General features: G+C 46.7%; 2 protein-coding genes and 1 long non-coding RNA gene across 4 annotated transcripts; 2 read left to right on the top strand and 1 right to left on the bottom strand.

The window, feature by feature from the left end:
- Positions 1 to 337: 337 nt before the first annotated feature.
- On the bottom strand, positions 338 to 2,858 carry LOC309337534. The gene is made up of 2 exons (XR_014154399.1): positions 2,654 to 2,858; positions 338 to 2,513 (listed from the first exon to the last, which is right to left on the bottom strand). It is a non-coding gene; the product is annotated as an uncharacterized lncRNA (long non-coding RNA).
- Positions 2,859 to 4,158: 1,300 nt separating this feature from the next.
- On the top strand, positions 4,159 to 13,238 carry LOC309337094 (1-acyl-sn-glycerol-3-phosphate acyltransferase alpha-like). Its single transcript, XM_081853777.1, has 6 exons — positions 4,159 to 4,655; positions 7,263 to 7,396; positions 8,510 to 8,685; positions 11,393 to 11,491; positions 12,775 to 12,847; positions 13,023 to 13,238. The coding sequence occupies exons 1-6, from the start codon at positions 4,294 to 4,296 to the stop codon at positions 13,208 to 13,210; spliced, it is 1,032 nt and encodes a 343-aa protein (XP_081709903.1). The 5' UTR covers positions 4,159 to 4,293; the 3' UTR covers positions 13,211 to 13,238.
- Positions 13,239 to 15,490: 2,252 nt separating this feature from the next.
- TEKTL1 (tektin like 1) lies at positions 15,491 to 24,914 on the top strand. Of its 2 annotated transcripts, none has more exons than XM_081853479.1 (8): positions 15,491 to 15,660; positions 18,552 to 19,131; positions 19,953 to 20,057; positions 20,998 to 21,196; positions 22,183 to 22,349; positions 23,287 to 23,382; positions 23,544 to 23,657; positions 24,657 to 24,914. In XM_081853479.1, the coding sequence occupies exons 2-8, from the start codon at positions 18,577 to 18,579 to the stop codon at positions 24,855 to 24,857; spliced, it is 1,437 nt and encodes a 478-aa protein (XP_081709605.1). In that variant the 5' UTR covers positions 15,491 to 15,660; positions 18,552 to 18,576; the 3' UTR covers positions 24,858 to 24,914. The 2 variants fall into 2 exon arrangements, with proteins under 2 accessions (XP_081709605.1, XP_081709606.1); XM_081853480.1 differs by having other exon boundaries at positions 15,494 to 15,660; positions 18,555 to 19,131.
- The last annotated feature ends 47 nt before the right edge of the window (positions 24,915 to 24,961 follow it).

Genomic DNA, 24,961 nt, shown 5'->3' with positions numbered 1-24,961 from the left:
ATTCAGGCTACCTTTTGAAGTCTGGAATAGTGATTCTAAGTAGCTTCAACTTTAATGAAAAAGGTCCCTGTTTGCACCATCCATTTAAACGCCTATTCTACCCTTTTAAACAGCCATGGTTTCCCCAAAAGAACCTGAGAACTGTAATTTGTTAAGTGTTGAGAGTCATCAGGAGACCCCTGTTCCTCTCACAGAACTAAGATTTCCAGAGTCCTGGAAAGGACAACTGATCGTTAAGCAACTCCGGGAATTGTAGCTCTGAGAGGGGAATAGGGGTCTCCTGACGACTCTCAGAACCCTTAACAAACTACAATTCCCATGATTCTTTTTTTGGGGGGGCGGGGAGAGCCATGATTGTTTAAAGTGGTGTGATACTGCCTTAAATGTATCATGTAGATGGGGGGTCTTAGAAACTGGGATTAAAAATATATATACCTGGATTAATCTGGATTAAAAGATTGTCAAACACCTGCCTGGATTAGGGTGCAACTGCTGGGGGTGGGCTGTATAATCCTGCGTCTACCCTGATGGTTTTATTCTGCAATTTGCAGTCTTCTGCCTCTTCCTTTCCCCAATTCTGCTACCTCCAACTCTTCATCTGTCTTCTTCATCCCACCTGATTCCATGCATATTTACTTGGATACAATCTGCAGTGAGTTCAGTGGGCTTACTTCCATGTAAGGCAAGGTGGGGAACTTGTGGCCCTCCAGAGGCTGTTGTACTGCAACTCCCATGAGCTCTCCAGCCAACATGGCCAATTTATCGTGGGCAATGGGAGCTGTAGTCCAATAGCCTCTGGAGGGCTGCTGGCTTCCTAAGCCCAGATAAGTTTTCATAGGATTGCACCTGTTAGCACATCTGTATCTCATTCCCTTTGGCCTTTCCACCATCTGCATCTGATGCCTCTTCAGTTTGGCAATATCTACATCAGTGGTTTGGATTGCTTTAGTAGCCATTTTCTGCTCCCCAAGGAAGGTCTCGTTGACACGAGCAGAAAACATGAAGAGAAAACATACAATATAGTCGAGTTCTGAGGTTGTACGCTTCAGCTTATGAGAGGGGAATCACAGTTTTTTAAAAAATGTACACATATCTGAGGGATTTCTTGCTGTTAGAATGCAACAGAAGGAAAGGTGAGTTAGAAACTTTCTCCTTATACACTAGTTGTGTTTTTGTGTGTGTGTTTTTAGGAAGTGGTACAGCTCACACTTCAGTCTCATTTCCCCACCACATGAGGAGACCAGGCCAAAGCCTAATTTTTCCTAAAAATTTCTCATAACAAAGTACCCTTGCCAAACTACAATTCCTGGGATGGGGCACCCTGACGGTTCAAAACCACTTTAATGTAGATTTGCCTTCCTTGGTGTTCCTAACACCAGACTGGCTTTGCTTTTATCTTTGTATTTTCTTGCTTTTGGGGGGCCCTTTGTGCTGCTGGGAAAGGCAGACCTCTCACACTGTTATGATCAACTCGGTGCTGTTAATATTATGGTGCATCTGTAGAAAGGAAACATGGAAGACGTGCTGCTTGGGGTGGGGGGTGGGGAGGGTATGTAGGGTTTTCATACTTGCGGAGACCAAAAATACAACGGCTTGTGTTTGACCGGTTGCTGCTGAAAGGACAGAGGCAGGTAGCAAATTATGTGCCTTGTCTCCAGACATCTCTGCCATCTCCAACCTGGAGAAGATTACTGCCGTTGACTTGAAGCTGTCTGCATCTGGGGCAAAGAAGAAAAAATTATGTACATTGCATTAGGAGATCTCCGCTGGGAAAAAGCTTCCCAATTCTACCAAGTTCAAAAGGCTTCACAGTTCGTGGTACTCATGAATTGTGCATTTCAGCAAATCAAAATGTTGACGAGCATCTTTTCACACACACACAACATCCTTTTTATTGTTGGTATTATTAATATTATTGTTTGTGGTGTTGGTTTTTTGTTTTTGTATCGAGTGTAAAACTGGCTACTTTTTATTGTTATTGATGCTGATGAGGTTGGGGATTTTTTGCGGGGGAGGGGTGGAATTTCTAAACTGTGAAGAAAATAAAAAGAGAAGACACGGAATGATGGATTTTTTTTTTTTTTTTTAGGAAGCGGAAAACCCATAAAGGCTTGCTTAAATGTTGATGTTAGGTTAAAAAACACACACCAAAACCTTAAAGAAGTTTCGTCAAGGGTTTCAAAGAAGGATGTCAGAAACACTTGTGTGATTAATTTATGAGAAGGTGCAGACTTAAAATGCAATGCCAGAGACCTTGCTGCTTTTACAGACTCAGGCTGAACACCAAAACAGCAAGCATTCGCCATGACTGTCCACAAGAGGCTAATATGTTAAGCATTATACAGAAAATATATTACGGCCAGTGGCTAATTAAGCCCACCTGTCTATAAAGACATAGGTAGCAGGCCTCCAAACTGCACTGACCACTCCCATCCCTAGACCCCAGCATCTGAAGCCAACAGATAAGCATAGCATCAAAGCAAGAGTGAAAGGGATGCAGAGAGCGCTGTGGTCTAAACCAGTGTTCCCCAACCTTGGGCCTCCAGTTGTTTTTGGACTACAATTCCCACCATCCTTGACCACTGGTCTCGCTAGCGAGGGATGATGGGAGTTGTAGTCCAAAAACAGCTGGAGGCCCAAGGTTGGGGAACACTGGAACCACTTAGCCTCTTGGGCTTGCTGATTGGAAGGTCGGCAGTTTGAATCTGCACAACAATGGTTAGCTCCTGTTGCTCTGTCCTAGCTTCTGCCAATCTAGCATTTTGAAAGCACACCAGTGCAAGTAGATAAATAAGTATCACTGTGGCGGGAAGGTAAATAGCGTTTCTATGTGCTCTGGCTTCCTTCACGGTGTCCCGTTGCGCCAGAAGCGGTTTAGTTCTTCTGGCCACATGACCCGGAAAGCTGTGGACAAATGCCGGGTTCCTCGGCCAGAAAGCGAGATGAGCGCCGCAACCCCATAGTTGCCTTTGACAGGACTTAACCGTCCAGGGGTCCTTTACCTTTTTACCAAAGTAAGAGCACAAACATATGTGGTGAGCTCATTCTTGCAGCAAAAAACAGTTAGTCTCAGGGTGATCTTGACTACCAAGATGGCATTCACAGACCCTCCAAAACCTTTTTGCCATTTGGTTCTACATGAGGTGTTTGGCCTCCGTTCCTTGTTCCAGCATTCTCAGTCCACTGGAAGTTATTGGTGGCGTATCTGCAGAGCCCTCTGGTCTGGTGGTGCTGAATGTCAGATCAGTCTATAATAAAACCATGCTCATTCATGATTTGTGGATGAGCAGGCTGATCTGGCTAAGACTTAAGTGAGTGAGCTGGGTGGACCTGCTTTTACCCAGCTGTGCCCATTTGCTTCTTCCATACTGCACCAGGCTAGACTAGGGGGTTGAGGCAGGGGTGTTGCTATTATCTATAGAAACATTTTGATCAGGAAGCCACTTAACCATGAGACGGGTTTAGAGAAGGTTTTACCAAAATTGAGTCTTCAGCTATTTTTGGACTACAACTCCCATCATGCCTAGCTAATAGGACCAGTGGCCAGGGATGGTGGGAATTGTAGTCCAAAATCAGCTGGAGACCCAAGTTTGGGAAACCCTGGTTTAGAGGGTCTGAACCTATTGCTGGTCCAGAGAAATAGACCATGGCTGCTGCTGGTCTGCCAACCACCTTGTTTTCCCAGCTGCATTCCTGATCAGGTAGTCCCTGGGATATTGTGGGGGGGGGGCACTAAATGGTAATCCTGGGTGACTTCAATATCCATGACAACTATGGGTCTCTCAGGTGGTCATTGCTGCAGCACAGCAGGCAGGGCACACTCCCAATGTGATCTTTTCCCCAAGTGATAGCAAGGATGGACTGAAGAAAGAATGCCAACAAATTTCACTAGGCCCTTTTTCTATTCCATGATCTTCCTTACGGCACAAGTGCTGCAGATGTGGCCACACCAAGGCTAATTATATTGCTTACCTTCCTGCCATAAAGACAAACATCTTGACTTTCTGATAACTAGATCAATCTGGTGACAAAAGCACAGGGGTAGGCCAGGCTAGTTAAAGACAAAAGAACAATCTGCTGGATCAAGTCAAGTTGGTGACCATCACTATAGTACAGTATTTTTTTTTCTAGACAGTTGGCAAACCTACAGCAGATGGCAGCCTTCTGTGGACACTTTAAAGACACTTTTTATGGCAACCTTTTATCTGCCCTCTGCTGTTGTCTTGAGTGGGCCGAGGAATCTTCCTTCCTTCTCTATCACAAAAGGTACATGCCATCGCTGCCCACGTATTCATGATTCCTGCATGCAGTCCAAGAATGGTGATTAAGAACAGTGGGAGTTCTCTCTTGCTGGAGTGTACGTGTTTGAGCCTGTTTCTCTCTGCTGTGCTTTCCACGCCCAGCCATGCCGAAACCTTAAATGTCAGAGGCAAACTGTGCACAGACTTAGGAGCGTCTGCAGAAGACAACATGGCCCAGTCTCTTGGCCTGGTCAATTTCTTCCTGTTCATCTTTGCAGGGCTGCTCCTCTATCATTACAGCAATACCTTCAGATACTATTTCAGGGTTTGCTTCCTAAATATTTGGATGTTCAATATGACCTCCCTTGCACTTCCTGTTATAGCTCTCCGGGGACGAAGTGTGGCAAATGTGAGGTGAGTGAACTGCCGTGTGGCTTTGTATCTTGTTTTTCGGGACTCTGCTCACATAGGAGTGTATGATGTGACTCCTTCATAGCGGTCCAATAACTAATGAGCTTTTAAGCAGCGATGCCCTTCAGGGACTTAGGGGCAGGTGCCCAGAGCCACTCTCAGCAGTATGAGAGGGTGAGGGTGGGATCAAATCCAGCAGGACTGCCTTATCACATTTTGTGAAATTAGCCCCCCCCCCACTCCAGAGACACGATCCAGTTCACTTTTAAAGGCAAACCTACGAAATTTGCACTTTCTGAAACAATATGCGAACTGAAACACTTCCATCCTTCGGTATTTACTTTTTATGGATTTTGCAATGCAGTTCTACAGACAAGTAAGGTGTGTGGAAATGCATACATTACAGCAAAGTGCACATATAGAAATGCATCTATTAGCGAAAAGCATTATGCTGGCGGAAATTGCATACAAGTATGTGTGCCGTGGGGATGCGGGTGGCGCTGTGGGTTAAACCACAGAGCCTAGGACTTGCCAATCAGAAGGTCGGCGGTTCGAATCCCTGCGACGGGGCGAGCTCCCGTTGCTCAGTCCCTGCTCCTGCCAACCTAGCAGTTCAAAAGCACGTCAAAGTGCAAGTAGATAAATAGGTACCACTCCGGCAGGAAGGTAAATGGCGTTTCTATGCCCTGCTCTGGTTCGCCAGAAGTGGCTTAGTCATGCTGGCCACATGACCCGGAAGCTGTACGCCGGCTCCCTCGGCCAATAAAGTGAGATGAGCGCCGCAACCCCAGAGTCGGCCATGACTGGACCTAATGGTCAGGGGTCCCTTTACCGTTATGTGTGCAGTAGGAGGAATTCACTCTAAAACCGTGGTGAATTTTCGTGAGGACTTTAAAAAAAAACTGGAAAGGTGGAGAAACTGCAAAGGTGGAGAACTAAACTTCAGACTGGCAAAATGAGAGAAACCAAAATTGAGAGGCTCACCCACCCTCAGTATGGAGTAGGGTTGTCCACAGCAAGAAAACCCCTTGCGGAAACATGGTGGAGACCAAACCACCCTCACATTCCCTCGCACACAGGGACTAGCTGTGGATCTGCTGAGGGAGGGAGGGTCCATTGGACATGGTGACTGGGGGTGGTGGGGATTGTAGTCCAAAACCTTTGGAGAGCAGCAGGTTGTGGAAGGCTGGCTTAACACCAGAAATGAGTTGTGCCTTCTTGCTAAGCAGTCTTTTGTTGACCGGGTTGCCCATGATTGTGAAAGGAAGAGAGCTTCATGTTTAGGAAAGTGTTTGTTGACACTTAAGATACTCATCAAAGGCTGGAGGAGATGACATTCCTTCAGCTTGAAGGAGAGGCAGCTGTGACTTATTCAGGTCTGATTGGGAGCTTTAACCATTTGGCTTTCCTGCAATCCAGATCTAAGGGCCCTGTGCCTGCTATGCACATCTCACTTGGATTATTTCATTTTTTCTATTGCCCCCCCTCCCTGAGCTTAGGGCAGTCTACAAGATGCTCCTCTTGTTATCTTCATGACATCCCTGTGAAGAAGTCAAAATGAGCATCATGGCCAAGTAGGGATTTGAACGTGGGTCTACCCAGTTGTAATGCAACAGTCCAGAGGTCAGCAAACTTTTTCGGCAGGGGGCCGGTCCACTGTCCCTCAGACAGACCTTGTGGGGGGCCGGACCATATTTTGAAAAAAATGTATGAACAAATTCCTATGCCCCACAAATAACCCAGAGATGAGGGTCCCCAATTATAAAATCATAGAAAACGGGAGATACGTAGCCGCTCCAGCAACATATCTCTATTTCCTCGCATCCAGAAATGCAACAAGGGCTTTCACTCTTGCTAGAAGCTCGGCCATGCCCTCACCAGTTCTGGAAGTCTCCTACAGAAGAGTCCCGTACGCACAGAGACTTTGTGCCTGGCCATTAGGGGAAATAGGAAGCCCTGAACATATATTTTTTAGATGTCCTTTTTATGCTGAGATTCGTAGAGACACCATTGATCCTTTGCTGAGGAGGCTCGTCGATCTTTCAGACAAGTCTAACCCAGAGATGCATTTTAAATAAAAGCACACATTCTACTCATGTAAAAATACTCTGATTCCTGGATGGTCCGCGGGTTGGATTTAGAAGGCGATTGAGCCAGATCTGGCCCCCGGGCTTAAGTTTGCCTACCCATGCACTACACCATACAGTCGTACCTTGGAAGTCAAATGGAATCCATTCCAGAAGTCTGTTTGACTTCCAAAATGTTCAGAAACCAAAGCGCGGCTTCTAATTGGCTGCAGGAAGCTCCTGCAGCCAATCGGAAGCTGCGGAAGCCCCGCCGAACGTTCGACTTCCAAAAATAGTTTGCAAACCAGAACAGTCACTTCCAGGTTTGCGGTGTTCAGGAGCCAAAATGTTCGCGTCACAAGGCATTTGACTTCCAAGGTAAAACATTCGAGAACTAAGCTGTTCAAAAACCAAGGTATGCCTGTACTAGCTTTCATCCGAACAGGCTGTAGCAGGCCACTGTCTTGCTTGTAAAGTTCTCTCTCCTGTCCTTCAACGCCTTTGACCTTCCTGAAATGCCTCTGGTTTTGCTCCCTTGTTTCAGAGTCCTCCGCTTTGCCTTGCTGCCAGCGAAATACTTCCTTGGCATCAAATTCAAGGTGCAGGGCGCTCAGAACTTGAACCTGAAAGTGCCGTATGTTGTGGTTGCCAATCAGCAATGCAATGTGGACATCCTGGGTATGTTGGTTGCATGCTTAAGCCTCAATCTCTTTCTCCCATCCAGTTGGAAGGGCTGGAGTGACCCACCTACAGCTTTACACATATTGCCCTGTGGCATCCAAATTGAAGTGGGCCACAGAGAGTAACTACCTGCCCTGCAGACATTTGCTGATAGAGAAAATATCTTCAGATCACCACTGGTAGGAGGGCATGGACTACTGGCATAATATACTCTTAAAAAAAAAAAAAATCCAAAACCAAAAACGAAAAAAAGAAAAATTACAAACATCAAATTCAGCATCCATATTCATTTCCTAACATAAACCTGTTACATGATTAACTAAATCAAATATACCTAATTACTCTAAATTTCTCTTTGCTGTATACAAATACATCAGAGTTAGAAATTGTATATTAAAATTTTTATATTATAAATATTTCAAATTCCCCCATACCCCCCACTCCTCTTCACTCATGTGTGATCTCAATCTTTTGCTTCTTCCGTCTTGTTGTGTTGTTATAATCATTATTCAGTTAATTTCTTGATTATTTCCTTGCTTACCCCTGCATGTTTTCCACATTATCTATTAATATTCCAGTTCCGGAACCATATTTTTTCATATATTCCTTCACTCCATCCCACTCTTTAATTATTCTCTGATTTGAAAGGCCTCTAATAATTGCCGTCAATATACCCTTATTGGGCCCACCAAAATGTCACAAAAATCACATGCAAGCTCTTTTCTGTTCGTAGGAGAGTTTATTTTATCCTTGCCATAGGCCATAACGAATAGCATTATATAAACATAGTAAAGAGGGGCTATGCATTGTGAGGGTTATACTCCTTGCATCCAGGTGTGTGAATAGGCAGATAAAACACAACATGCACATCCCTCTCCCTCCAGGGAACCCAGGCTACTTTTATCTTCACAACCATCCTGTGAGGTAGGCCAGGCCAAGAGAAGATGTGTGTGGGACCCAAAGTAATCCCGGTTGCTTCACAGCTAAGCAAAGATTTGGTACCCAGCCCAAATCTAATTATTACATCACCTCTCTCGCTAGGGGCTGTAGGGAAGGGTGGGAGGAACTGCACAGCCAGACTTCATTTTGACAGTCTTCCAATTGCCCCAGCGATGCTTCAGATCTTGCCGGAGAGAAGCACCTTCATTGTTAAAAGGGAGATCTTACACTTTCTTACTGTTGGCCTTGCCTGCTGGCTGAGCGGCTTCGTTTTCGTTGACCGCCGGAACAGAGAAACACCTGCCAATTCCATATCGGAGGCAGCAGACGCGATGGTCCGCGACAACGTGAGTGTCAGGGGAATTAACTCTCTTGATGAACGGTTGAGGGAGTTGGGAAGGTTTAGTCTGGAGAAAAGAAGGCCGAGAGGTGATATGTAAGCCATCTTCAAATATCTGAAGGTTGTCAAGGCAGAGCAAGCTTGCTTTCTGCTGCTCCAGACAGCAGAAGGCAAGCCACTGGATTCAAATTACAGTGGTTCCTCGGGTTACAGACGCTTCAGGTTACAGACTCTGCTAACCCAGAAATAGTACAGTGGATGCTTGGGTTGCAAACATGATCCATGCAGGTTGCACGTTCGTAACCCGCGTCTGTGCATGCGCGGGTTGCGATTTGGCACTTCTGCGCACGCGCGACCGCCGAAACCCGGAAGTAACTCGTTCCGGTACTTCCGGGCTTCAGCGGTGCGTAACCCAAAAAAACACAACCTGAAGCGGCTGTAACCTGAGGTATGACTGTACATCGGGTTAAGAACTTTGCTTCAGGATGAGAACAGAAATCATGCGGCAGCGGCGCAAGGCCCTGTTAGCTAAAGTGGTACCTCAGATTAAGAACAGTTTCAGGTTAAGAACGGACCTCCAGAACGAATTAAGTTCTTAACCTGAGGTACCACTGTAAATGAAAGGAGATTCTGACTAAACAAAGGACTTTCTGACAGGAACAGTGGAATGGACTCTTCGGGGGGGGGGACGGCGAGGTGAACTCTTCTTCATTGGAGGTTTTTAAGCAGAATTTGGACGGCCACCTGTTGGAGATTCCTGGGGTCATTTCTAACTCTTCACTTCTATGATTCCATGAGAGGGGCAAGGAGGCCGCGATGTCTGCTCAGTGAATGCACCAGCAGAGTCAATCCCATGCAGTCACTGGTACATTTAGACCATGCCAATCCCACTGCCACCTCACCCATCCTGGCAAGCTGCAGCAATACCTGTGACAGATTACATAAGTGTTTATTGTTGCCCTGTCTAGCCAATGGCAACTGGTGGGAGGACAACCCTGTACACCACTTTGCATGTCTTGGAGGAAATGAAATACAGTAGATAGACAGCTAGACAGACAGACTGTTAAGTTGTGGGCGAACATATCAGACGACACAGCAATTCTTCCAAAGCAGCTCTTTATTTGTAAGCTGGAACAGAACTGAACTGAGGAGCTCAGTCAGCCTGCTTATACAGTGGTGCCTCGCAAGACGAAATTAATCCGTTCTGTGAGGCTCTTCGTATAGAGGTTTTTTTGTCTTGCGAAGCAAGCCCATTGACAGTTTAGCGGATTAGCGCTATTAGCGGTTTAGCGGCTTTTAGCGATCAGCTGTTAAGCGGCTTATCAGCGGATCAACTGCTAAGCGGCTTAGCGGCTTAGGAAAAGGGAGAAAAAGGGGGGGGGGGAACCGCAGGAACTCGCAAGACATTTTCGCCTTGCGAAGCAAGCCCATAGGGAAATTCGTTTTGCGAAGCGCCTCCAAAACGGAAAACCCTTTCGTCTAGCGGGTTTTCCGTCTTGCGAGGCGTTCGTCTTGCGGGGCACCACTGTATAGAGCTCCACTAAAATGCAACATTAACCATTTTCTGTAACTAGCCAATCACTGAACGTCACTTTCGATCCTTCATTTGCATAACTATCTACAGTATCCTCCTGCTGGCCCAGGGTGAGAACTTCGGTACATAACACAGACACCCTTCCAAGCCATTACAGTGGTGCCCCGCAAGACTAACGCATCGCAAGACGGAAAACCCGCTAGAAGAAAGGGTTTTCCGTTTTGGAGGCGCTTCGCAAAACGAATTTCCCTATGGGCTTGCTTCGCAAGACAAAATGTCTTGCGAGTTTTTCCGACTTTTTTTTCCTTCCCCCCCTTTTTCTAAGCCGCTAAGCCGCTTATCAGCTGATCCGATAAGCCGCTAAAAGCCGCTAAAAGCCGCTAAGCCGCTAATAGCGCTAAGCCGCTAAGCCGTCAATGGGCTTGCTTCACAAGACGAAAAAACCGCTAGACGAAGAGAATCGCGGAACGGATTCTTTTCGTCTTGCGAGGCACCACTGTATTGATATAGGCTGAAATATACTCAGAGTCGCATAGTGATTTCATGCTCTTTATTGCAGCTCGTAAAACAGTGAATAAAACCCTCCCCCAAACCTATGGCTTTATATACATTATTTACACAATGGATCCTATCTGGTTGGCTGATTTTGCTTCCCGCCTGGGGCCTGATTGCGTTGCTTCTGCAGGCCAATCACTTGTTGCATTCTAGGATCCTACTGGCCTAATAGGCTGATTGACTTCCTCCCTGGGCCTGATTGGGCTGCTCCTGCAGGCCAATCAGTTGTTGCATTCTAGAATCCTACCTGCCTATTGTTCTAGGATCCAAGCTTAGTACATAACATGGGCAGTGCTTTTTTCTGGGAGGACACAGGGGTATGCATACCCCTAAACATTTTGTGAATCTAAGTTGGGCGTCATTGAGGGGCAGTATTTCAATATGAGTAGGAAAATGAGAGTACTCCTAAACATTTTAAAAGAAAAAAAGCACTGGATATAGGCCATTATTTCTAGGCTAAAAAAAGTCTCGTTTTCTATACTGAGTCCTCTGCAGTATCAGAGCAGATGAAAACTTAACTGGAAGAAATCACATCAGGGAGAGACAAAATTGTAGCCACTGAATTTTTCCAGGTGAAAGAAAATTTATGTTTGAACATCCTTTCAGTATTCTCTTTCCCCTCCAGCTGAGAATCTGTATGTTCCCTGAAGGCACTAGAGACAATGACAGCGCTGGTCTGCTCTCATCCAGACATGAAGCCTTCCTTCTGGCTGTGGAAGCCCAGGTGAGATCATTCAGCTTCCAATCCTCGTGTTTTCCCCCCTGCATCCTATTTACTAATAGTGGACTCCTTCTCTGAGTGGCTATCCTAAGCTAAAAAGACCAGGCTTGTAGGAGCTGGCTTGTCCCACTTTTAAAGTTTATATGTTGCAGTTGGATTGAGGTCAGCCGAACAGGGTTGCCAGCTGTTGCTATTAGGCAAATTCACCTCAGGTTCAGTACAGTGGTACCTCGGGTTACATATGCTTCAGGTTACATATGCTTCAGGTTACAGACTCCACTAACCCAGAAATAGTGCTTCAGGTTAAGAACTTTGCTTCAGGATGAGAACAGAAATTGTGCTCCGGCGGCACAGCAGCAGCAGGAGGCCCCATTAGCTAAAGTGGTACTTCAGGTTGAGAACAGTGTCATGTTAAGTATGGACCTCCGGAACGAATTAAGTACTTAACCTGAGGTACCACTGTATAAGGTATTTTGCTGAGTAAGTCAGGTATTTCAAACCACAGCATTACACTCTCCAAATCCTGTCAGGAGCTGCTGTATTGATGCATACCCAAAGCAAGGAACGATCTTAAAGGGGTATTTTAAAAACACATAGCACTACAGCCCCTCCCCCACCACTTTCCCCTGTGTGCTATTCTTCTGACACTCCACCTCAGGCCAATTTGGGATGGGGCACTGGGGAAAGCCCCATTGCACTAGCCAAAGTCTTTGGACTCAGCGACATTAGTAAAGAAACAATGCTTTGAATCTGTTATAAACACACAACACCAGATGGCGCCAGAGGGCACAATATTTTTCTATGTGGTTTTCCATAGGGGTTCCCCCCCTTTTTTGTTATAGCAATCTAATTTGTAGCATTTTCCTCTCTTCTGTGAGCAGATATGCCCTTTGTGTGTGCTTCTGCCAGCAGGACTCATTCATTGAAACTGGCCCATTAAAAAAACAGTAAAACAAGAGACTTTTTTTAAAAAAAAGTTCAACAAAACACCAAAGAGGCAGGGAGCACCAATCCCCCAAACAACAACTTTTTGTGATAAGGACAGGGGAAATGCAGTGGAAACTTTGAGATAACACTTGTTTTGATGTGATGTCAGCTGACCTCACAGTGAGCAAATTAAAGTGAACGGTCAACAAACAGGTTGTCTGGAAGTGTCCTTAGTCTGTGAGAATATTAAAAAGCAGGACTCCCTTGGAAGCAGCTTCTGAGGCTGCCCACAACGTTCAATTTACAGCAAAGGTAAATTTCCATCTGACTGGCGGCTGATGTGCTTTATGTCCATGCAGGTGCCAGTTATTCCTGTGGTGATTTCCTCCTACCGGACGTTCTTCAACGAGAAAATTAAAAAATTCACATCAGGTAGCTGTGGGAAAGAAATGGGATGGGGAAGTGTTCCGGGACATGGCCTGAGACTGGAACTAGGTGCTGTGAAGGGAACTCATTTTTCCAGACTCCATGCTTGCTGCCTAAGTTGGACTGGGGAAGGGGCTCCGTTTGCAGGGGGTACATCATTTCCTTTGTTTTCTCCTCCAAGGCGAAGTGACAATCCAGATCCTACCGCCCATGAAGACCGAGGGACTGAGCGCAGCTGATGTCCCAGAATTTGCAGACTGCGTGCGAGAGACTATGCTCCCTATTTTCCACGAGGTCTCAGCACTGAAACAGGAAGGTGTCACTGAAGAAGATGCCGACCAAGCTGCCAATCGCCAAGTATCTTCGTAAACCACCCCATTTATTCCCACCCTTAGGCTTCACAGCTTGTGTGTGCCTTATGGACCAGGAAATCTATCCGTATGGTCATAGGCTGCATACAAACATACCTTTGCAGACCTTCCAAGTGTCCCTATTTTCCAGTGACGTCCCTAATTTAGAGAGGCCATCCTGGTTTCTGATTTGATCCTGGAATGCCCCACTTTTCCTTAGGATGTTCCTATTTCACTGGAGAAATGTTGGAGGGTATGGAGTTATCCGTCCCCCGAGCCATCTGAAGGCAATCCTCTATAGGGAAGTTTGTTTAAGGTTTTATTATATTTTTTTATATATGTTGGAAGCTGCCCAGAGTGGCTGGGGCAACCCAGTAAGATGTGTGAGGTATAAATAGTAAAATTATCATTATGGAATGGGACATCCCCCTTTTCAACTGAGAAATGTTGGAGGGTGTGCCTTTAAAGCACCTTTCTCCCCTCAAAGAATTCTGGGCACTTCATGTAACCACTTATATATATAATATAGATCAGAAAATTGCCCAGAGTTACAATTGCCCAGAGTTACAATTCCCAGTAACCTTAACAAAACTACAGTGCCCAAAGGTGGGGGGAATGTGTTTCAAATGTACAGTGGTACCTTGGGTTACATACGCTTCAGGTTACAGGCTCCGCTAACCCAGAAATATTACCTCGGGTTAAGAACTTTGCTTCAGGATGAGAACAGAAATCGTGCTCCGGCGGTGCAGCAGCAGCAGCAGGAGGCCCCATTAGCTAAAGTGGTGCTTCAGGTTAAGAACAGTTCCAGGTTAAGAACAGACCTCCAGAATGAATTAAGTTCTTAACCCAAGGTAACACTGTACTTTTGAAGCAGAAAAAGGAAGTAGCAGTAAATGGAGAGATATAGAAAGTAGAGTCCCTCAAAGATTGGTAATGGGACCCGTGCTTTTCAACTTGTTCATAAGCAATTTAGAGTTGGAGTGGCCAAGTTTGCTGGTGATACTAAGTTGTTGAGGGTAGATAGAAAAGACAAAGACCAGAGCTGAGGGTTGTGTGTTTGCGCGCGTCTAAGGGCAAGCTAGAATAATAGAATCATAGAATCTTACAGTTGGAAGGGACCCCAAGGGTCATCTAATCCAGTCCCCTGCAATACAGGAATCTCAGCTGAAGCATCCATGATAGATGGCCATACAACCTCTGTTTAAGAACCTCCAAGGAAGGAGAGTCCACCACCTCTCGCGGGAGTCTGTTCCACTGCTGAACAGCGCTTACTGTCAGAAAGTTTTTCCGAATGTTTAGTTAGAATCTCCTTTCTTGCAACTTGAAGCCATTGGTTCGAGTCCCACCCTCCAGAGCAGAAGAAGACAAGCATGTTCCCTCCTCCATGTGACAGGCTTTGAGATACTTAAAGGTGGCTATCATATCTCCTCTCAGTCTCCTCTTTTCCAGGCTAAACATACCCAGCTCCTTCAAGCGCTCCTTGTAAGGCTTAGTATCCAGAAGCTGGAGGAAGTAGCAAGCGAAATCCTGTGAGGGAGAGACATGCCTGATTTCTGCTCATATGCAAGGCTTTGGGTGAAGCAAGACCCTTTTGGGGTGCTGATGCTGTGAACCCCTCCATTGTAGGCTCAAGTTGTATATATGTATAAATAAACCATATATCATAAAGTCACGGCAGTCTCCGCTGTCCCTCATTCCAGAGGAAACACAAACCCTGCGTAAGCATCTGGAACACCTGGAATCTCACCCCGCTCGGATATTGGGGTGGCCTGCAGCAATGTTTATCACCGGTTGTACTTACTGTGTTTCATTTTTCTGTTGACTGCACACTTCATAATCTCCCAACTGCTTATCTACCTATTTACCTACAACTCAGGATAACACTTCATGCACCTGATAAAGTAGTCTCTAGTCTGCAAAAGCTTCGACATACGATATACTAGACATGCTAGGTTCCCTTGCATGCTACAGACAAGCTTTCGGAGTTACGGGTTTGTTGCTGTTGTGTTTTAAACCATATTTGCCACCTTGAGCTGCTTGGAGGGAAGAAACCAGATGCCAGAAACCAAATAGGGAATGCAGTAAAAGCACCACCCAGACCTTGAGATTACGAGTCTCTGCTGCTTACATCATGTTGCAAACCTTCCTGCTCTCGACGGCTCAAATTTCTCTGAATACATAGGAAGATGAGCTGTTGCTCGTTCTCAAAGGCTTCTGCTGCCTCCGCTTATGTGAGGCATCTCTGGCAAGGCAGCAGCATTGTGAGGCGAGCACCTGCTGCCATGGCAACCAACACCGCTGAAGCGACAGGGACGGCTTGGCCTGTGCCAGAGAAGAGCCTGTTTGGAGGACTTCACCGTCCGCTTGGGTGAGGCAAGAGACGCAGGCCTCCCATGCCCTCCCAGAAGGCTGGACCCGAGGCCTGTGCCCTTAACATTGCCCTAGAGATCTCAGCCTTATTGGACCCAGGTAAAGATAGCTCAAGCAGGCCCACCTAACTTGACCCCCCCTCTTCCCACCTCCATCATTCCCCATCGTGGACCCAGGCCAGGCCACGAGGTGCAGCCTCTCCTATTGCGCCGTTTTCTAGGGGGTATGTGGGGTACTCGCACTCGCAACACTGAGCACTGTCCTCTTTAATACCCCCTTATTCCAGTATTCCTCTTTGCAGGCTGCAGGTAAGACTGGGCTTCCCCCAGCAGGGAAAGAGGCAACTTTGGGACACAAGGGTGAACTGGTTGGATTTTGGGTCTGATCCAGGCATAGGCAAACTCCGGCCCTCCAGATGTTTGGGACTACAATTCCCATCATCCCTGACCACTGGTCCTGTTAGCTAGGGATCATGGGAACTGTAGTCCCAAACATCTGGAAGGCCGGAGTTTGCCTATGCCTGGTCTGATCCATCGAAATCCACAAAACTAGTTTATTGTATATTCTTGTGTGATAAATCTGCAGCGTGTGTTGCAAGCTCTGGAATATTGTGGGATTATGTAGCGGTAAAAGTGTCGGACTAGGACAGGCATAGGCAAACTCGGCCCTCCAGGTGTTTTTTGGACTACAATTCCCAACATCCCTGACCAGTGGTCCTGTTAGCTAGGGATGATGGGAGTTGTAGTCCCAAAACATCTGCAGGGCCGTGTTTGCCTATGCCTGGACTAGGAGCTTGGAGGCCAGAGCTGCTTGCCCTGCTTATGGGAGGCCAACTGAACTGAATGGATATTATTAACTCATGTACGTTAATTTCAATCAATCTGCTCTGAGCAGGTGGGGAGAACCCAAGAGATGGCCAGGTCAGAGGCAGGAATGCTTCTGAATACCAGTTGATGGAAACCACAAGGGGGAAGAGGGCTCTTTTGCTTAAATCCTGCTCAGAGGTTTCCCCACAGGCATTTGGGTAATCACTATGAGAACAAGATGCTGGACTGGCCTGATCCAGCAGGCTCTTCTTATGAAAGATCAGGGCTAATAGCAATGAGGACTCAAGCAATACCATTGCTTATCGTTTGAATGTGTGGAGCACATGACAGGCAAGGGCAGATGCTTAAAGGACCTTGGACCAGTTTAATGGAACACACAAGATTTTAGAGCTCAATTTTGCCACCTGCCAAAATTAGAATTCCATCCCAAATGTTTAAATCAGACGTACAGTATTTTCATAGTTTTAGTCAGTGGTTTTTTTTTGGGGGGGTGCAGGGGTTCACATACCCCTAAACATTTTGTGAATCTTTGTACTTTTGTCCATTTACTGTATTTATTTTTCCCAATTTGAACTATAACATGGTGATTTTCTTGAGTCAAAATGAGAGTACCCTGAAACATTTTTTTAAATAGAAAAAAGCACTGGTTTTAGTTGTTTACTCCCCAACCTCAAACCCAAATTTTGCTCTGTCTCAGATTTGGGTTCTAAGAATTTGAGATTCCCATCTCAAAATGTGAATATTCCACACCCACACCAACACAGAAAGACACACATACTTAGAAGAAGCAGCTCAAGTCCTAATTAGCATTTGCAAATGCTAAAATTTGGGACCAGGAATGGCAGGGGGCCGGGGAGGGGGATTTCACAATTTTAGAAATGATGAACTCTTTTAATCTCCAGCTGACACCTGAGACCGAGCTGGCGTCAGGTGTTTAGAACGGTGTATTATGGTTCGTAGTGACATTTGTACCATTGGGCACCACTGCATTTTGGGATGGGTGAATCTGTCAATTTCAGTTTCTCTTGGTTTCTCATTTTTCCAATCTCATGTCCAGTTCTCCATATGCCCACATCAGTTTGCAGTTCGTTTGTTTTAAAAAGTCCTTATAGAAATTTGTAAGCATTTTAGCGTAAATTTCTCCTAACACACATATTTTGTATGCAGTTTTGTCTAATATACTTATCTTTGCAAATCAGTGTTCCCTAACATAGTTCATTTTTGTATGTTCTTTTCACGAACATTTTTTGTGGATTTTTTGTTCATTAATTACCCAACCATTTGCATTTTTGTAAGGGATGCGGGTGGCGCTGTGGGTTAAACCACAGAGCCTAGGACTTGCCAATCAGAAGGTCGGTGGTTTGAAACCCCGTGACGGGGTGAGCTCCCGTTGCTTGGTCTCAGCTCCAGCAAAACCTAGCAGTTCAAAAGCACGACAAAGTGCAAGTAGATAAATAGGTACCGCTCTGGTGGGAAGGTAAACGGTGTTTCCGTGCGCTGCTCTTGTTTGCCAGAAGCGGCTTAGTCATGCTGGCCACATGACCTGGAAGCTGTACGCCGGCTCCCTCGGCCAATAAAGCGAGATGAGCGCCGCAACCCCAGAGTCGGACACGACTGGACCTAATGGTCAGGGGTCCCTTTACCTTATGCATTTTTGTACACATTACTTATCTGGACTAATGCAAAATTTGGAGAAGCTGTGAATCTTGAAGGATAGCTATGTTTAGGTTTGCATACTGTTTCCAAAAGTGCACACTGACAGGTACACCATTAAAAGAGATGTCTGGAGATCCGGAGGTCCGTTCTTAACCTGAAACTGTTCTTAACCTGAAGCACCACTTTAGCTAATGGGGCCTCCTGCTGCCGTCATGCCACCGGAGCACAATTTCTGTTCTCATCCTGAAGCAAAGTTCTTAACCTGAAGCACTATTTCTGGGTTAGCGGAGTATGTAACCTGAAGCGTATGTAACCCAAGGTACCAATGTAGATCCATTTCCTCTCCCTCTCAATACAGAACACAATGGCATTTTTCACAGTCCCCCTCCAAGTCCCGTCCAACTTTGGCCCCACCACTTGGTAGTTTATTCTCAAACCGCAGCGGCATCCTGTCCCATGAAGTTGCAGCAGGATCGCAGAGTGATTTTTGCTCCTCTTCCTTGGCAGCAGCAACAGCCGCTCCACCGCAGCCATGGGGCCCCCCGCCCACTTGGTCACAGGCCTGGTAGGTGCTGAGAAATGGCACAGGGACACCCATGCCACCGTTCACGAAACCTCCAAGCTGACGCAGCGCTGCGCAAAGGATGCCCTCGACCTATGGTGTCCGCTCCGAGCCCCAGGCCAGCCTGAGGAAACGCCGTATGAGAAAAAGACCAAGATCGACTCTTGGAAATTCAAGGTCGATGTCCACCCGACTGGAGAGGTGACAAGCAAGCCACCGGAGGGGCCGGGGGTGACCCTGTGGAGGAGCAAAATCAAACCCCCTCCCTGGGTGTGTAAGATGGCCTTGCCCTGCTGCCGAGACTACGCCACCCTCAAGAACAACGAGTATGTGGCCCAGTATGTCAGGGAGACGCGGCTGGTGGTGAGCCGCCTGCGGCAGGCACTCCTGGAGATCAACGACCAGTTCAAGATGCTGCTGCGTTGGAGATTACAACTGGACTCCACGCTGGATCAAATCCGCCAGGGCCTCGTTACCAACAAGCAGAGCCAGGCCATTCGGGAGCACCGACCGGAAGTAGAGAAGGTGAGACCTGCATCTCAACCCTGCAGTGAAGCCATCCAGTGTGGTGTAGTGGTTAAGAGCGGTGGACTCGTAATCTGGTGAACCGGGTTTTCGTCTCCGCTCCTCCACATGCAGCTGCTGGGTGACCTTGGGCTAGTCACACTTCTCTGAAGTCTCTCAGCCCCACTCACCTCACAGAGTGTTTGTTGTGGGGGAGGAAGGGAAAGGAGAAGGTTAGCTGCTTGGAGACTCCTTAGGGTAGTGATAAAGCAGGATATCAAATCCAAACTCCTCCTCCTCCTCCTCCTCCTCTTCTTCTTCTTCTTCCTCCTCCTCCTCCTCCTCCTCCACTTATGAAAAACCCAAGGCTATCAGTCGCTACTCGTCCTGATGCCCATGTTCTCCCTCCACTGTCGGAGGCAATATGCTTATGCATGCCAGTTGCTGTTGTGCCCGGGTCCTCCTTGTTCATTTCCTAGAGGTATCTGGTTGGCCGCTATGCGAACAGGATGCTTGGCTAGATGGGCCAAGTTCCGGAGCCCCGTTGGCATCCTGAAGTGAACGTAACACGCAACTGCGTGTGCGCGGGTTGCGTTTTGCCGCTTCCACGCGTGCTTGCGACGTCATTTTGAGCGTCACGCACATGTACGAGCGGCAAAACCCGGAAGTAACGCGTTCCGTTACTTCTGGGTCGCCGCAGAGCGCGACCCGAAAACACTCAACCTGAAGTGTATTCATCCCGAGGTATGACTGTACTGCAAATCTCGAAGTGTCCATGTGCTATGCAGTCTATTTTGCAGCCATTCACCCACCCAACCTTTGTTCCTCTCCCTGGTATGTAGGTACCTGACAAGGTAGATGCACTGATGAAATGGGAGAAGGATGAGTTTCTGAAACAGAAAGCCAAGCTGGAAGGGATGATGGCGATGTCAGAAGATCATATGAAGGTAGGAAACAAAGCAGGGAATGAAGGCAGGGACAAGCCTCCACAACCTGTACAGGCAAGGGAGGCAGACCAGGTGGACACCAGCATAATAATAATAATAATAATAATAATAATAATAATAATAATAAATAAATAAATAAATAAATAAATAAATTTTGAATTTATATACCACCCTATACCCGGAGGCCTCAGGGCGGTTCACAGAAAAGATCAACATACAAACCAAATATATATATAATCAGAATAAAATCAGCAACCCAATAACACCCCCCTGCATACACAGAAGGGCTTTGCACTTGTAATTATCCCCTCTAAAGGGAAGACAAAGGAAATGAAAGACATTTTCTTCTTTTTAAAATAATTCTTATTGGTTTTTAGATAAACAAAAAGTTTAAAATGTTTTCAAAACACCTGGGGACACTTCCATTTATTTGGTCTTAGTTGACACCCTTGACAAATATGAAAGCTTAGGATTGCCTCACTTTTTTGTTATATTGCTATATTTTGTATTTTGCTTTTGGGGACTTTTTGCTTTTCTTACATAACGATTTTTAAGGCAGCAATACACGTACTGCTTATACAGCACAGAGGCGGAATCCTATGATCTCAGGAGGTGAGGTAGCTTCATTACGTGTGCTGGGATTGGTAGGCCTGTGAAATTAAACTACAGTTCCCAGCATTCTTTGGGGGGGAAGCCATGTGCTTTAAATATATGGTGTGGCTGTGACCCCTTAGGAAGCAATTCAACATAATAACTGCATGGAATTGTCACCGCAGGAGGCAATTCGTAGAGGGAAGGAGTTGGATTATAGTCGCTGCTGGCGGTGTGAGCTTTCTCTCTCCGCTGCACCTAAATGGTGTGGCTCAGATTTGGGGTTGGAGGGGCATGGATGGAAGCTACTTTCTTACCATGGTTTCTTCCACCCAACGACTTGTTGCAGGCACTGGGCACATGTCGGCAGACTCTGAACATGCTGTGCAATGAACGGGGCCGCGTTCTGGACCTGGTGCCACAACCTTTCCGCATGGTTCTCCTAGGGGCTGGGCGTGATTCCTGGCTTGGGCTGAGCCGTCCCTCATCCCCCTGGGTGGAGCGTAACGAGACACCCATCCCTAACCCCATTGCAGCCTTCACACCAGGTAAGGGGAAAATCCCTCCCCAGCTTCCATAAGGAAAATTATTTACAATTCATATTACTGTACTTGCCATTCATACGTTGGGCAGGCTACATGAAAATGAAGGGCAGTGCTTGTCTCTGGCCCCTCAAATATAATGGGTTGGCCTAGATTTGCATGCCAACAAAGGTCCGTATAGTTAAAGCTATGGTTTCCCCAGTAGTGATGTATGGAAGTGAGAGCTGGACCATAAAGAAGGCTGATCGCCGAAGAATTGATGCTTTTGAATTCTGGTGCTGGAGGAGACTCTTGAGAGTCCCATGGACTGCAAGAAGATCAAACCTATCCATTCTGAAGGAAAGCAGCCCTGAGTGCTCACTGGAAGGACAGATCGTGAAGCTGAGGCTCCAATACTTTGGCCACCTCATGAGAAGAGAAGACTCCCTGGAAAAGATCCTGATGCTGGGAAAGATGGAGGGCACAAGGAGAAGGAGACGACAGAGGACGAGATGGTTGGGTAGTGTTCTCGAAGCTACCAGCATGAGTTTGACCAAACTGTGGGAGGCAGTGGAAGACAGGAGTGCCTGGCGTGCTCTAGTCCATGGGGTCAAGAAGAGTCGGACACAACTGAACGACGACAACAACATAAGACAATGCACTTGAACCACAAATCCAGACATGCCACGTGGACCAGTTTAGGACCCCTGGTCTATAATGACTGGTCACAGCTCTCCAGGGCAGACTGTAAACCAGCATGGCTCAAAATCAAGAATTTGCATGCAGGAACAACAACAACAAAGATTTGCATAGGCTTAACTTTGGTACTTTATAGCTCCAAGACAAAAACACAGAACTGAACTGGAAACTTTCCTTAAAATAGGAGATTATTTCAGGGGCAGTGTCAGAGAGTAACCCACTGGCAAAGGGAGGTGACTGGAGCTGGGGTATCATGCACCATTTTAACAGAACCAACAAGCCAGATTTTAGAAGCATTCCAATTTCCTTTCCAGAGTGTGCGGCAGCTCTAGAGGATGCCCGGCGCCTCACCTCTCTTACAAAGGATGTGCTCCAACAGATACAAAAGGCCATCAATGAAGCGCAAGACACCCGCAATACAGCCCACACCACCATTGAAAACAGCCTGCAGGGCAAGAGGGATGAGACTCTCTGTCATAAGGTAAAGGGAGACCCAACATGCTGATAAATTGGCTGTGTTGCACATGAAATTATCCTTCCATGTGCATACAGAACCACATATTGGCTTGAAACCCTGCTTTTTAATGCTAAGTCTCAGCCTCAGTGGATGCATCTATGAAACTTGTTTATGCAGCGCTGCTCTAAGTCAACAAAGCTGTTCCTGCCTTCTCGATTAAACATGCCTCTGCAACACAGAAATTGGGCCACTGCGCGCGCGCACACACACACACACACACACACACAAACTTCTTGCACAGCAAAGTTACAAAATGTGGTGGTAGCTAGTAGCTCAGGGCCCAAGTAGATGTGATAATGATTCATGTTATTAGACCTTGCGTGCTCTATCTTTTGAAAAACATAAACAGCGGGCATAGGGACCCCCGAGATGTGTCAGGACTGGCATGGGAGAAGCAGGTGGGCTTTCACCTCTACTGCAGCCCCAGTCAGAATCTCTCCCTCTCGCACACATTGAGTTGACTTAAAAGCATCATCGCAGTTTCTCTTTAGAGGCCTGCTGAATTTGCACTGCTCTTGTACACTGCTTTGGTATTCTGTAATGTTTAGCGGCATAATATTAATTCACCCCTTTTCCAGTCATTAGATCAACCATTCAATGAATAGGGATGAGTGATAACCCCCACCCCCTTCAGCTGGCTTGCATGTGTCTCTGTGTGTTGTGTGTATGAGCAAGATACAGCCCTCAGTCCAAAAGAGTTAGCTAGCCCTGCTGTAAGGTGTGAGGAGTTTGTTGTGTTCTCAAGTAGGTGAAACTTAATAGTCGGAAATTTGTCCCCTTTTCTAATTGCTCCTACTCTTTGCTTGTCTGCACATGCATTCTCACCTTTTCACATCAACAGCACCCTCGTGTTTCCAAGCAATCTAGCTCAACATCTCCTTCATTGTTTTCTCTTTGGTAGGAACGGCTTGACATTACTCTGGCAGGAACTCGCAGCACCCTGCATCGCTGCCAGCGTTTCCAGCATGAGATGCGTGTTACCCGGGGCATGGCCTTGGTGAGCAGTAAGAGCTGGGAAGCGCCAGTGCTGTGGGTCTTCACATTCCGGTTCCCTCCAGCTCTGCCTGCTTGGAGATTAGCTGGGGTAGACTTGTTCTCCCCTTTCCCTGTCCACCCCTAGGAATCCTCCTTTGATTCTAACCATTTTTGTGTCCACAGGGTCCTGAAAGTAGCAAGTACCTGGAGACACGGGAAAAGCTGACACGGCCAGTGGTGCAGGTGTACCAAAGACATGTAGGAACACAGCTGCCTGAAGCTGCAATCCTCAACCAGGTAGGATGCCAGTAGGGATAACGAGCAAGCCTTTGACTGTAATACAACTGGGGTGGAGAACTAGATCTGGCTGCTGGGCCATATCCTTATTCCCTGCCCTCCCCTGCCACATCTTCTACAGGCCAACTTTGGCTGATAGGCGGGTTTGCCCACCTGTCAGTTATCTGATAATGATGTCAGGTGACCTGTTTTCGTCTGCCCATGTGGCTTGAAATAAAACCACTGCTGGCAAAGGGGCAGGGCTTTGGAAGCGCTGATGACGAACTGATTGCTGATGCTTGCAAAAATTAGATGACTCTCTTCCTAAAGCTGGAAACTTATGCAGGTAAAGTGGTACAGGTTAGAGATGGACAATTGCTTCTTTTTTTGCCTGGATGAAGGTGGGCATGTTTGTACAGTGGTACCTCGGTTTAAGAACAGTCCGGTTTAAGAACAATTTGGTTTACAAACTCCGCAAAACTGAAAATAGTGTCTTGGTTTGAGGACTTTACCTCGGTCTAAAAGTGGAATCTGAACAGTGGAAGGGCACTGGCAGTGGGAGGCCTCGTTAGGGAAAGCGTGCCTTGCTTTGAGAACAGTTTTGGTTTAAGAACAGACTTCTGGAACGGATTAAGTTCGTAAACCGAGGTACCACTGTATAGGCTTCTGAATTTCTGGAATGTAGTCTGTTGAAATTATTGCTCCCACCCATTTTTGCTGCTGGGCCCATCTCCCATTGGCATGCAGTCCTTAGACTAAAAAGGGCTCCCTGCCTGTGCTGCATGTATAGGAATTGGGCTATTTCCACTATAGATGTCTACTCACAAGAAAATCCTACTCAGTTCAATGGAACTTACTGCCCAGGTAAGTGGGTCTAGGACTGGAGGCAACACTGCTAAATTGAACTATCTGTACAATGCAAACCCATCTTGTGGTTGGGAAGCTGACGGGTGGGGACATCTTCCCTGACTCCAGACCATCTGCTTACTTCTCTTTTTCTGCCTTTGTGTCTCTTTGTAGTCCACGGCACAGTTAGATCGCTCTATAGCAGAAACAGGGGAGAACATTGATCAGCTCAAAGCCACCCGCCGTTACCTGCGCAACTCCATTCATGACAAGCAGACAGGCTACCATGTGGATGGCAGTATTAAACGGTTGCGGCAGCGCCGCATGCTTCCACGCACTAACATGAATGAGGTTCTTGACTTGGTCTACACCTAAGGAGCAGAGCAAATGCATGGAGAGATCATACAAATAAAGAGCTGAACATGCTTGAAAGGCCCAGTATAATTTCCTCCCAACTGGGGATGAGGGGAAATATATGA

Source organism: Podarcis erhardii (assembly GCF_964252035.2).
Source record: "Podarcis erhardii genome assembly, chromosome: 2".
Taxonomy (NCBI): Eukaryota; Metazoa; Chordata; class Lepidosauria; order Squamata; family Lacertidae; genus Podarcis; species Podarcis erhardii.
The sequence above is the reverse complement of the archived record's forward strand: the minus strand, read 5'-3'. Positions and strand labels throughout refer to the sequence as shown.

Coding starts and splice junctions, on each gene's coding strand:
- LOC309337094 (XM_081853777.1), top strand. CDS start 4,294: ATGATTCCTGCATGCAGTCCAAGAATGGTGATTAAGAACAGTGGGAGT. Junction 7,397..8,509: donor ATGCAATGTGGACATCCTGG/GTATGTTGGTTG, acceptor CAATTGCCCCAG/CGATGCTTCAGATCTTGCCG. Junction 11,492..12,774: donor TTCTGGCTGTGGAAGCCCAG/GTGAGATCATTC, acceptor ATGTCCATGCAG/GTGCCAGTTATTCCTGTGGT.
- TEKTL1 (XM_081853479.1), top strand. CDS start 18,577: ATGGGGCCCCCCGCCCACTTGGTCACAGGCCTGGTAGGTGCTGAGAAA. Junction 19,132..19,952: donor ACCGACCGGAAGTAGAGAAG/GTGAGACCTGCA, acceptor CCTGGTATGTAG/GTACCTGACAAGGTAGATGC. Junction 20,058..20,997: donor TGTCAGAAGATCATATGAAG/GTAGGAAACAAA, acceptor GACTTGTTGCAG/GCACTGGGCACATGTCGGCA.